The sequence below is a fragment of the Cygnus atratus genome, chromosome 1 (assembly GCF_013377495.2).
Source record: "Cygnus atratus isolate AKBS03 ecotype Queensland, Australia chromosome 1, CAtr_DNAZoo_HiC_assembly, whole genome shotgun sequence".
NCBI lineage: Eukaryota > Metazoa > Chordata > Aves > Anseriformes > Anatidae > Cygnus > Cygnus atratus.
The window spans coordinates 1,539,247-1,550,294 of record NC_066362.1 but is presented as its reverse complement, the minus strand read 5'-3'; the positions used below and the strand labels follow the sequence as shown (position 1 = coordinate 1,550,294).

Sequence of the window (11,048 nt, the reverse complement as noted above, 5' to 3'; positions counted from 1 at the left end):
AACTTTACAGCTGCATATTTAGAGCTTGATGTCCCAAATCAGCTGCTCCTTTCTGTTCTGTAGGCAGCTCTATGCTAATGTCATTGGAAAAACAAACAAACAAACAAAAATTGACCTAACAGGCAGCTCTTGCATGATTCAGTGGGCAGCTAGTCTAGGCTGGTTGATCAGGTAGCAGCACTTTTCAGGCAAGGTAGCTGAAGCTGAGTGCACAAGAGAGCACTAAGAGTATTTATGTGCTTGAACTGCAGGGACCAGCACAGCGTTCAGGTCCCACCAGCATGGGGCTAGGAGGCGTTTCAGCTCCCTGGGCACATGGAGGTGGTGGTGCAGAGGTAAGGAAATAAAAATTGCATCCAGCTGAAACTGGAGATGCGAGTCAGGGTCTTAAATCAAATGGCCTTAAATCAAATCCTCCAACCACTGGATAGCAAAATGAGAAGGATCCAAAATCCCTGGCTGCTCTGGACTGCATGAAAACCGACTTCTGAAGCAGAGGGACGAAACTCTTGGAGCTGTTTGTGATCCTCCTAACCCAGGGCAACAAAGCAAGAACTGAACGTGCTTCCCTGTCACCCTACTGTCTTAATGGATTTGTGCATTTTGGACTTTTGATTTGGTATTGCTTGGAGGGGATGGATACAGTCAGACTCTGCATAGCCTGAGAGTTTTAAATGTTTAATAAAAAGTAAATGATGTTGTGTGGTTGAGTTCCTCTTTTCAGTTTGAAGAGGGTCTGCCGGGGCTGAGCTCCCCTTGCCCGGGGATCACAGCAGGTGAGGAGGGGCAGTTCTAACAGTGCTACAAGTTGGTGTTTGACCACCAAAACACGCAGGATAAATCTTGCTAACTTGCCTTGGGGACACCCCAGAGCCACCTCAATCCCCAGGGGACGGTGCACACCAGTCCTGCCAGCACGGGTGAGGTATCTGAGGTCTCTGCTTGCCCAGTGTCCAACTGAGGCTCTCCCCCCTCCATCCTCTGCTCCAGCAGGGGGAAAACAAGCACCTTCGTTTCATGTCCCGCTGTCTTTATGTCCTTAATCCCCCTGTGGGCCTGCTGGGCCAACATGCCCTGTTTATGTTGGCCACCCCCAAGAACGCTGAAAAAGCTTTTTGACACAACTGGAATAAGGGAACCCACAACAAGAGGCATTTCTCTCCTTTCCAGCAATTTATTGCATTCTTCTCTGCAGCTGAGTCAGCCACCGCTCCGGCTCCCGTTAGTAGAGGTGTTCGCGCGTGTGGCGCATGATGACCTTCAGCGCCAGCCACGTCTCCTGGGCGGTCGGCACGATCTGGCTGGCGGGCAGCAGGAACCCGTAGCGCCCCGTGTCCCGCAGCTCGAAGGTGAAGGAGTACTTAATGCCCTGATTGTACGTCCAGTCGATGGTTCCTCCGCTCGCTTGATCTTGTTGGTGGGGGGGGGAAACAGCAAAAACGGTCACTCTGCCTTGTAGGGTTGTGTGGGAAGGTGTCCCTCCATCCTGGGAAAGGGGATTTTGGTTTATGCGGGAGCGGAGCAGCCCCGTTACTTACAGATGGTGCTGATGATGCTGCCGTACTTATACTGGGTGCCGTACAGAGAAGACAGAGCGGCGACAGCCTCCTTGGCCACCTGGTGCTGGGGAGGGACACAGAAGGGAGAAAGATGAGGTGGGGAAGGCCTGGGGCAGCCTGCAGAAAGGTTTGACACTCGTGCCATGGGCAAAAACAATGCCAGGAAACTAGTTTCTTTAGGCTATGGCCTTTGAGCGTTTCCAAACTCCGCAATCAAATTCCTTCCATAAAGTCTAATAAAATAGGGCTAATAGGGCTCCTAAGATGGTGAAGGGCCTGGAGGGGAAGACGTATGACGAGCAGCTGAGGTCACTTGGCCTGTTCAGCCTGGAAAAGAGGAGGCTGAGAGGAGGCCTCATGGTGGCCTACAGCTTCCTCACGAGGGGGAATGGAGGGGAAGGAGCCGATCTTTAGTGACCAGTGATAGGACCTGAGGGAATGGTGTCAAGCTGCGACAGGGGAGGTTCAGGCTGGATATCAGGAAGAGGTTCTTCACCAGGAAGGTGGTTGTGCACTGGAACAGGCTCCCGAGGGATGTAGTCACGGCACCGAGTCTGTCGGAGTTTAAGAAGTGTTTGGACTGTGCTCTCAGTCACATGGTCTGAATTTTTGGGTAGACCTGTGTGGTGCCAGGAGTTGGACTCGATGATCCTTGTGGGTCCCTTCCAACTCAGGATATTCTATGATTCTATGAATAGCCTCAGCCTGGGGGAGGCCCTGGGGGCTGGCAGAGGAGCCAAGGCTTCTTCCTGGCTTGCCAGTGTCCACTCTGGGTGTGGGATGGAGGCCCCTCAGAGGAGGAGAGCAGCCTCACGGTGCCCAGGCCCCCGTCAAACTTTCGCACCAGCCCCTACCAGTTCCTCCTTGTCAGGCACAGGGGTGGTGGTGTAGCCGTAGGGGTAGAGCAGGAGCTGGGAATAGCTGTGGATGGAGATGAAAGCCTTGATGTTCCCATGGTTCTTCACGAAGTTCACGATGGCCTCAACCTCGGGCTCTGAGTCAGCGTAGGGCCCTCGGTACGTCTCTGAGCAGGGGTTGCTGCTGGACCCAGACCCTGTGGAGAAGAGGACGGTGAAAATGCGGAGTGGGTGTTTGGTGGCTTTGGTGGCATGTGGGTGGCTCGGAGAGTCACAAGAGCAATGGACCTTTTCCATTTACAATCCCAAAAGCTTCTCCCACCCCTTGGCTGTTTGGTGGCCGGAGAGGAACGCTCCTAGGGCTCCACCTAGATGTTTGTATGATGGTTCCCATTTGTGGTCCCTACCGTACTGGTCACTAGGGGACACCAAAGCCTTGGTAGAGCCCAAACCCACGTCTCGGCCAAGGAGAGCAGAGCCCAGCCCTTCCCCAGAGACATCAGAGAATCTCTCCGAGTCAGAAATGTCCAGGAGGGTGCAACCACCCTCTGTAGGGTTAATGGGAGAGCTCTGACCTCCAAAACCTGCATCCCAGTTGCGGTTGGGGTCCACGCCGACACAGAGGGAGCCCGACCTCTTGGACCTGGTCTTGCGCCACATGCGGTTCTGGAAGGGCAGAGCCACCTCAGCCTGTGCCCGGGGCTGGGGCTCTGCCAACCCTGGGCAGAAAAGGCAAAGCAGTGTCTTGGGGGGGACTAACGGGTCACAGCTGTCCCCTTTCCACCCTGTGGAAATATGGACAAGGAGGCCTTGAGCTTGTGCAGTACCCCCATCCTGCTCCCCAGACCCAGCAGTACCGTGGTGTGGGTGAAGACGAAGCCGTCTGGGTTGGTGACAATCTCCAGGAAGATGTCCATCTGGTCCAGGATGGAGGCCAGATCTTCATCTTTCTCCTGATCTTGGACAATCTAGAGAGGGTGGCAGTTTGGGGCTTGCTGGAGCACCATGGGGATGGCCACATGGTGCTCAGGGGGGGGCTGTGGGGCCTTGTGGGCCTTTGGGGATGTGATACGTGGCCAGGAGGTGCCCATACCTTCTTGGCGAACCAGACGCCACTGGCGTGCGTCACCCACTCGCGGGAGTGGATGCCGGTGTCGATCCAGATGGCCGGGCGGTTCGTCCCCCCTTTGCTGAACTGCAAGAGCAGAAATGGGGCTGTGGGGGAACCACCTGTGGTCCTGGGACCTGGTCACCCCACGCACCCCTCCTGCCTTACCTTGAGCACATAGAGGGGGCGGTTTTCTGTCGTCCGGCCGATCTCGAGCTTGCTGACCAGGTTGGGGTTTTCAGCCACCAGCAGGTCCATGAAGGCGTAGATCTGGGGGTGGGAGAGGGATTGGGAGGGCAATGAATGACCCCTGCAGTTGGAGCAAGCCCCTTGGCAAAAGCAACTCCAGCACATAATTTTTTCCCCAAAAAATGCCCCAAATCTTGTGCTTTTCCACCCACAGGACATCACCTCGTCCAGGTTGTGGTAGCTGCTGTAGTCGAAGGCGTCGGTGGAGAGCGGCAGGACCCGGCGGCGGCGAAGCATCTGCATCTGCTCACGGTCCACCAGTGCCTGGGGGACACGGGGCAGGGTGAGACCTCGTCCCCCTCCACGCTGAGACCCTCGCCCCTCACTCCCACCAGCACCACTGACCTGCACGTCCTCGATCATGATGGAGTAGGGGATGCCATTGGCCTCCAGGTGGGCTTTGAGGGGCTGCAGGCTGGGGAAGGGCACACGGACATCAACCGGGTCCCCGGTGCCATGGGGCGTCAGCCAGAAATCCAGCTGGGAGGGGGAGAAAATGAGATGGGGGTGGGCAGGATCCGGCCTTGGGTTGTCCACCCATGGGACCTCACCCCCCCCTCCTCACGGGACTTCATCACCCCCTTCCCAAGCATCTACCCTGAGCACCCACAAGGTTAACCCCTCTCCCATCCCCAACAGCACCCCAAAATAGGGCACAGGCACCCCAACGAGACATCATCTCTAACCCACAGCCATCCCTGCTCTGTTCTGTGGGTGCAAAGCAAGGGACACAGGCGGGGGGGGGAAATCTTCCCCACCACACCCCGCAGCGCCCAATACCTGCAGCTCCTCCAGGTCCTGCAGCTCCTGCACCCTCCTCAGCTCTGCGTCGCTGCTGGGGACGATGCGCAGCACCTGGTGCCTGCGGGGTCAGAGAGTGCTGGGGGGCGTGGGGCAAAGCTCCAGCACCCAGGAGTCCACCATAGCCCCCTCCCCATCCATCCATCCCGTCCCGTCCCGTCCCGTCCCGTCCCATCCCATCCCATCCCATCCCATCCCCATTCCCCAGTGCCTGTGTCCTATTGGGGCTGAACCGGCCACTGTCCCCATCATGGACCCCGTCCCCATCCCAGCCACCATCCCCATCCCAGCCACCCCCACCGGCCAGACCCCCCCTACCCAACAAAATCCTCGGTGGCAGTGGCCACTGCCACCAGGGCAGCCAGCAGCAGGAGGATCTTCATTTCCAGCCGAAAGAGCTCGTCCCACGTCCCCGCGGCACCTCGGGGCATCTTAAATCCCGGCGGTCCCCAGCCCGGCCCCCTCCAGCTGCCCCAGTTCCCAGGGCCCTGGGAAGGCTCCGGCTGGCACCGGTCAAGGTTGGGCACCGTGGCGCTGCCGGTCCCGGTGAAACTCGTCCCGGGGAGCTGGGAACCGGCCGGGGCCGTCGGTGACTCAGCCGGCGGCGGGGCAGGACGTGGGGAGGTGACGCCGGGTGCTGGATCCCAAATCCCACCGCCCACGGGGCCGGCCGCGGCTCAGTGCTACGGGGAGAAAAAGGGCAAAACCGGGCTGAGAAAGGTGCAGGGTGTGGGTTTTCTCACGAGCCTGGGGTCCCGAGCGCGGCTGTGTTTGCTTGTTGGGGGGGATTGGATTAAAGGTTGGTGTGGGATGGAGATTAGGGAGGGTGTTGGTTGTTCCAGCTGGGAAAAATAATAGAGGAAATTCCTGGAAGCACTCGGCACCCAGAAGTGTCCCCACTTGTCCCTGAGGGTGCCAGCCCCAAGAAAGGGGAAGAGATTTTGGGGCGGTGCTGCCCCAAAAGCCACAGATCTGGGCGCAACCCCCCATGCTCTCCTGCACCCTTTGGGGTCGTTGGTCCCAAAGGAGAGGGATGTGGTGGGGCTGCTGGTGGCATGGGGACGGGGATGTGTAAGGACAAAGCAAAAAGGAGGGAATAAAGCCCCCCCCAGGGCTCAGAATCCTTTTTTCACCTTTTTTTTTTTTCCCCTTTCATTGAAATCTACCATGAAAAAAAATTAATAAAGGGCTAGGCTTCAACCATAGAGTCTGTGGGATTGTTTATTGAGACGAGTGGCGGGGCCGGACCGGTGGGATCGGGGTTCCCCTCCCCAGCTGATCCTCGCGGGCTCAGTACGGGTGCTGCTGGACGTGGAGCATGATGTCCAGCAGCGCCGGCCACGTCTCGGTGGCGGTGGGGATGATCTGGGTGCTGGGCAGGAGGAAGCCGTAGCGCCCCGTGTCCCTCAGCTCGAAGGTGTAGGAGTATTTCACCCCGTTCTCGTAGGCCCAGTCCACGGTGGTGCCGGCTGCCACGTCTGCGAGGAGAGGAGGTGAGACGCGGCCCCAGTGAGCGGTGGCAGCGCCGCGGGGAGGACGGAGATATTTTGGGGAGGGGGGGGGGGACACTCACAGATGGTGTCCACAATGCTGCCGTAGGTGTATTCCGTCCCGTACACCGCGGCCAAGTCGTTCACTGCCTTTTTGGCCAGCTCGTTCTGCAACAGAAAACCCCAAAGCACTGAGACCTGGTGGACCCAGACCTTGTTTCCGTCTCCCTGGGGCAGCAGAGACGCCGGGGCACCAGGGCTTGGAGCCCAGCATCCTTCCCCACCCCGTCTGCTCTTGCTTTTCCCCTAAACACCCTTAATTTTTGGCACACACGAGGCATATCTTGCAATCCCCATGAGACCAGGGAGATGATGGGTTTCAAAGTGCAGGTTGCACCTAATGAGAGGTCCGAGGTGGTCCCGTGGTGATCTGTCCTGACTTTTCCACCAAGGCTGGTGCTTGCAGCCCCACCTCGACGTTTTGGGGCCATCTCACCAGTTCCTGGTAGTCAGGTGCAGGCGTCCTCTTGTAGCCGTAGGGGAACATCAGCATCTGGGAGTAGCTGTGGATGGAGATGAGGGCTTTCACGTTCCCGTGGCCAAGGATGAAGTCCACGATGGATTTCACTTCGCTCTCGGAGTGGGCGTAGGGGCCGCGGTAGGTCTCAGAGCAGGGGCTGCTGCTGGAGCCGGCGCCTGGGGCAGGGTGGAGGAGACACCGTGAAACGAGGGGAAGGGTTTTTAGCCCTGGCTTTCTCCCCTCTGGCAGGAGGATCCAATGCTTCAACGAGTGGGTGCTGCCCAGTGTGGGGCATCCCGTGCCTCACCTCCAAAGCCCGCGTCCCAGTTTCGGTTGGGGTCCACGCCGACGCAGGAGGAGCCAGCGTTGATGGACCGCGTCTTTCGCCACAAGCGGTTCTAGGAGCAGATGGATGAGACCACAGGGACGTGAACCCCTGCCCCAGCCTCCCCATGAAGGGGTGAAGCCACCTCCACCACCAGCCCAGGTGACAAGGGACATGCCTCAGCACCCAAACCCGCGCCTGCTGGAGCCCAGCACCGGGACGAGTCCCCCCTGCTCACGGTGTCCCCACACTCACGGAGCTGTGGGTGAAGGCATAGCCGTCGGGGTTGGTGACGATCTCGAAGAAGATGTCCATGCTGTCCAGGATGGAGGTGATGGAGGGATCCCGGCCGTACTCCTCGGCGAGCTGCAAGGGGAAGGAGCAGGAGCTGCCTTGGGGCTCCCCAGGATGAGGGACACAACCGAGCAGCACCGGGGAAGGTGTTGAAAGAGGGCGCAGGTAGGAAGACGGGGAACTGGAGATGCTGCAGGGTTTTTTTTCCCCATCGGGTCCAACCACAGCACCCAGGAGATGGCTTTGGTTTGCAATTTCTGCCCTTCCTTCACCCAGATCTTCGCCACGTGTGGGCCCAGGGATGGGGGACGCCGTCCTGTCCCATCCCGGTGAGCTTTGGGTTGTTCCCCTCCTCTCGCAGCCACCCCAAACCCATGGCTGGGCTGAGCCCATGGAAATAGCCCACACAGACATCGACGTCCCCATCGTGGGGTTACCTTGTTGGCCGTCCACACGCCGGTGGCCTGGGTGACCCACTCACGCGAGTGGATGCCGGTGTCCAGCCAGATGGCCGGCCGGTTCGACCCCCCGGTGCTGAACTGTGCAGAAAGAGCAGGATGTGACCCCAGGGCCCACGCGGTGCCAGGCTGGCAGAGGTTGGGGCCACCTCTGGAGGCCACCAGCAGGGTGCTCAGCACCATCTCCAGGTGGCTTCTGAAGCTCTCCAAGGAGGAGACCCCACCACCTCTCTCCACCACCGTGCCAGGGCTCAGGCTGGGTGCAGGGGGACACCCGGGCAGGACGAGGACGAGGTGAGGCTGCCCCCGAACCCACCTTCAGCACGTACAGGGGTCTCTTCTCATAGCTCTCACCGATCTGGATCTTGCTAACGAGGCCGGGGTGATTGGCCACCAGGGTGTCCAGCCAGTCGTAGATCTGAAAGGAGGAGTTGCTGGGTCATGCGGCTCACCCAGGTTTTCCTTTTTGGTTTTTAGGTTGTCTGGCACCAGACACAACATGCAAAGCTTCCCTGGAGAAGATCTGGTGCTTCCCTGGAGAAGGCCTGGTGCTCAGGACTGGATATAAACCCTTTGTGCGAGCAGGGAGGTTGGTGGACTACCAGGTGAATAGTAGGGAAAAAATCTCCAAGATCCCCCAGCACCATCACAGCCTCCATCAGCCACCCACCAGGCTTCAAGGACAGGGTTTGACCCCAAAATGAAGACATCCCCCAGCAAGGCAGGGAGGTGGTGGCAGAGGCCGAGCTGTATGTGCATGCACAAGGAGGGGTTCCTGCTCTCTGGGCTCTACAAAACCCTCCACCCAAGGAGGGCAGACACATCCCAAAGGTCTCGCTGCCACCGCCACCAATGTCACCCCATGCACACAACCATGGCACGGCCCCAGGAAGGTGAAGGGAACGCTCTGCAGAGCAAAGTACCTCGTCCAGCGTGTGGTAGGAAGCGAAATCGAACGTGCTGGCCCTTCTCTCCAGCCCCCTGGCCAGCATCATGGTTTTCTTTTCCTCGTCCAGTAGTTGCTGTTATGGGAAATAAATCCATAAAGCGGGCTGGGAGGAGCCGGGGGTTGGTGCAGCGCATTTTGTGTGCACAGATAGCACTGTGCAATTCATTTTCTATCATCAAGAAAGGAAATGGGAGGGCAGGTGAACGTGGTTTGCTGGGAAACAGAGGCCTCTGAAGTCTGGGGCAGCCCTGTTTTTTTGTTTTGTTTTGTTTTGTTTTTATACAGGGGCTGTTTATAGGGAGAAGCATCAAACCCAGCCCCACAGAGCCCACGTCTTCCCTCCAAAGCCCCATCATCTCCACCCCACCGATGGGTTTTGCAACTTTGCCTTCTCTACCCGTCATCTTTTCTTCCAGCTCCTTGGGCTTCCCACCTCTCTTTCACCCCCTCCTTGGTGCTGTCCTCACCTGCACATCCTCGATCATGATGCTGTAGGAAATGCCGTGGGACTCCAGGAAGATTTTGACTGCTTGCAGGCTGGGGAAGGGCACGCGCAGGTCGGACGGGCGCCCGGGCTTGGTGGGGTCGCGCCAGAAGTCAATCTGATGGGGACAAGAGGAGGCATTTCTGCTGCCTTGAAGGATCTGGGAAGGTCTTTGGACAGGTCTTGGGACCAGGAGGGCTTGGGCACCCTTCAGCGGATCTTCTACAGAAACGTTTCAGCCCAGATGGCTTGTTGGCTGCATATGTACCTCTGGATAATGAGGATTTGTGAACTGGGCAGCTGTGATGAGACACTGGGGTTACCCCATGCTGGTTCTGCTCTTTAATTCCATAAAGGTAACTCCAGAAATCAGGTTGGGGGTGCACATACTGCTCCCCATCACCGATCCATCTTGCACTGCCTAAATCGTCTGCCAGGATTCACTCCCCCAGAGCACCCAAGGCAAAAGCAGTGGGCGCATGGGCATTTCATAACTCAACCAAAAACCAACCAACCCAAAACCCCAATACTACAGCAGGAGATGCTCGGGGCTGGCTCTCGGGGCACCAGCGCAGCTCACCTGCAGGTCCTCCCGCTCGCCCAGAGCCCTGAGCAGGGCGATCTGCTCCTCGTTGCTGGCCGTAACGCGGAGAACTTGGTCCCTGCGGGGAGTCAAAGCCATCAGTGGGCACAGGGGGACACGGAGGAGCATGGGAGGACACGAAGGAGCACGGGGGGGATGTGAAGGAGTGCAGTGTGAGCAGCAGAGCCCAGCCCTGAGCCACCAACGTGGCCCCAAGAATGGGCTGGGTGGAAGCTCGAGGTGGCTCTAATGGGTCTGCAGCAGCAGAAATTGCACTTGTTAGAGGTTTGGTGTGGAGAGGGGAAAATGCATGTTGAGGATGGCTGGCACAGGAAAAAAGGAAGCATTGGACAGCCCAAGGTGGTCTCAGGCCTTCCTTTGGTCGTGAGAGGGGCTAAAGTCATAGGAAATAGCTAAGACAGGCTCAACGTCAGCAGGAGAGAAGGTTATTTCTGTTAAACGATAGAGCAGCCGCCTTGATAGTGGCGATGTATAATATTTGGGGAGGTATTTCAGGAGACTCGTAATGAAACAAAACCTGCTAGCAAAGCTTTGTGCTTGAAAAAAGTGAATGGATCCCACATGCGATGAGCTCTTGCTCTGCTGAGGCTCAGCTCCCCCGAGGGTCTGAGCTTCCCTGGAATACCCCAAGGTGCAAGGTTCCTCCCCTGGGGAACGCTCACAGCTTCCATCAGCAGAGGAAACACCTAACGGGGCTTTTTTTCTCATGCACGAGGGCGCAGGCAAGCAGGATCCCTCCCCGTCCCCCACCGGGGGTGCAGCGCGTCCCTGCTTTCGTCAGGACTCACCCCACAAAAAGCTGCTCGCTGAGGGCGGCCACCACGAGGGCGGCGAAGACCAGGAGGACCTTCATGGTGAGCAGACGCAGACAAGCCTCAGCCCCCGCGGCATTTACAGTCCCCCTATATAGTCCCCCAGGAGCACTCACGGACCTCTCCACCAAGGCCACCTCTGCCGTTCCTACAGGGCCGGTAGCTGCAAACAGATAAGCCAGGGACGGCTTCTGTGAGCCCAAATGTTTGCTTTATTTGGAGGAGTCAACAAAAGAGCGGCCAAGCTGGGGAGGATCTGATAACATCTTCCTCGGGGCTCGGGTGCTGGCGCAGATGGCAGGGGAGGACACGTGCACCTCAGTTGGGTGTGAAAGGGGAAGGTGCCGTGCTCAGGGGTCCTTTAGGGCTTCTTAATGCACAGCTGTTGGGTTCCTGGCCAGGAAAACCCTACATGCACTGGCGATAATGTTGGTGAGCTGGTCCCAGCACAGAGGTCTTCATTTAGGTGGATCGTGGGGTAGCAGAGGTGGGATGGGACCTCAGGAGGTCTCAGGTCTGTATGCGACCTCCTGGCCCA

General features: G+C 58.2%; 2 protein-coding genes across 2 annotated transcripts; both read right to left on the bottom strand.

Moving 5' to 3' along the window:
• Nucleotides 1-1,222: 1,222 nt before the first annotated feature.
• Nucleotides 1,223-4,957, bottom strand: LOC118258068 (carboxypeptidase A1-like). Its single transcript, XM_035566593.1, has 11 exons — nucleotides 4,893-4,957; nucleotides 4,554-4,635; nucleotides 4,119-4,253; nucleotides 3,936-4,037; nucleotides 3,693-3,794; nucleotides 3,510-3,611; nucleotides 3,274-3,384; nucleotides 2,992-3,082; nucleotides 2,414-2,613; nucleotides 1,539-1,623; nucleotides 1,223-1,410 (listed from the first exon to the last, which is right to left on the bottom strand). The coding sequence occupies exons 1-11, from the start codon at nucleotides 4,955-4,957 to the stop codon at nucleotides 1,223-1,225; spliced, it is 1,263 nt and encodes a 420-aa protein (XP_035422486.1).
• A 907-nt stretch (nucleotides 4,958-5,864) lies between these two features.
• On the bottom strand, nucleotides 5,865-10,551 carry LOC118258070 (carboxypeptidase A1-like). The gene is made up of 11 exons (XM_035566595.1): nucleotides 10,487-10,551; nucleotides 9,675-9,756; nucleotides 9,078-9,212; nucleotides 8,585-8,683; nucleotides 7,978-8,079; nucleotides 7,641-7,742; nucleotides 7,165-7,275; nucleotides 6,892-6,982; nucleotides 6,561-6,760; nucleotides 6,148-6,232; nucleotides 5,865-6,052 (listed from the first exon to the last, which is right to left on the bottom strand). Exons 1-11 carry the CDS (start codon nucleotides 10,549-10,551, stop codon nucleotides 5,865-5,867), a joined length of 1,260 nt encoding a protein of 419 aa, XP_035422488.1.
• Nucleotides 10,552-11,048: the final 497 nt, after the last annotated feature.

Excerpts from the sequence above, each read along its gene's own strand:
- LOC118258070 (XM_035566595.1), bottom strand. The coding sequence starts at position 10,551 with ATGAAGGTCCTCCTGGTCTTCGCCGCCCTCGTGGTGGCCGCCCTCAGC. Across the intron at positions 9,757-10,486 it reads AGCGAGCAGCTTTTTGTGGG|GGACCAAGTTCTCCGCGTTA; the intron begins GTGAGTCCTGAC and ends GACTCCCCGCAG. Across the intron at positions 7,276-7,640 it reads GCGTGTGGACGGCCAACAAG|CTCGCCGAGGAGTACGGCCG; the intron begins GTAACCCCACGA and ends TTCCCCTTGCAG.
- LOC118258068 (XM_035566593.1), bottom strand. The coding sequence starts at position 4,957 with ATGAAGATCCTCCTGCTGCTGGCTGCCCTGGTGGCAGTGGCCACTGCC. Across the intron at positions 3,612-3,692 it reads GCCCCCTCTATGTGCTCAAG|TTCAGCAAAGGGGGGACGAA; the intron begins GTAAGGCAGGAG and ends CTGCTCTTGCAG. Across the intron at positions 2,614-2,991 it reads CTGGGATGCAGGTTTTGGAG|GGTCTGGGTCCAGCAGCAAC; the intron begins GTCAGAGCTCTC and ends TCTTCTCCACAG.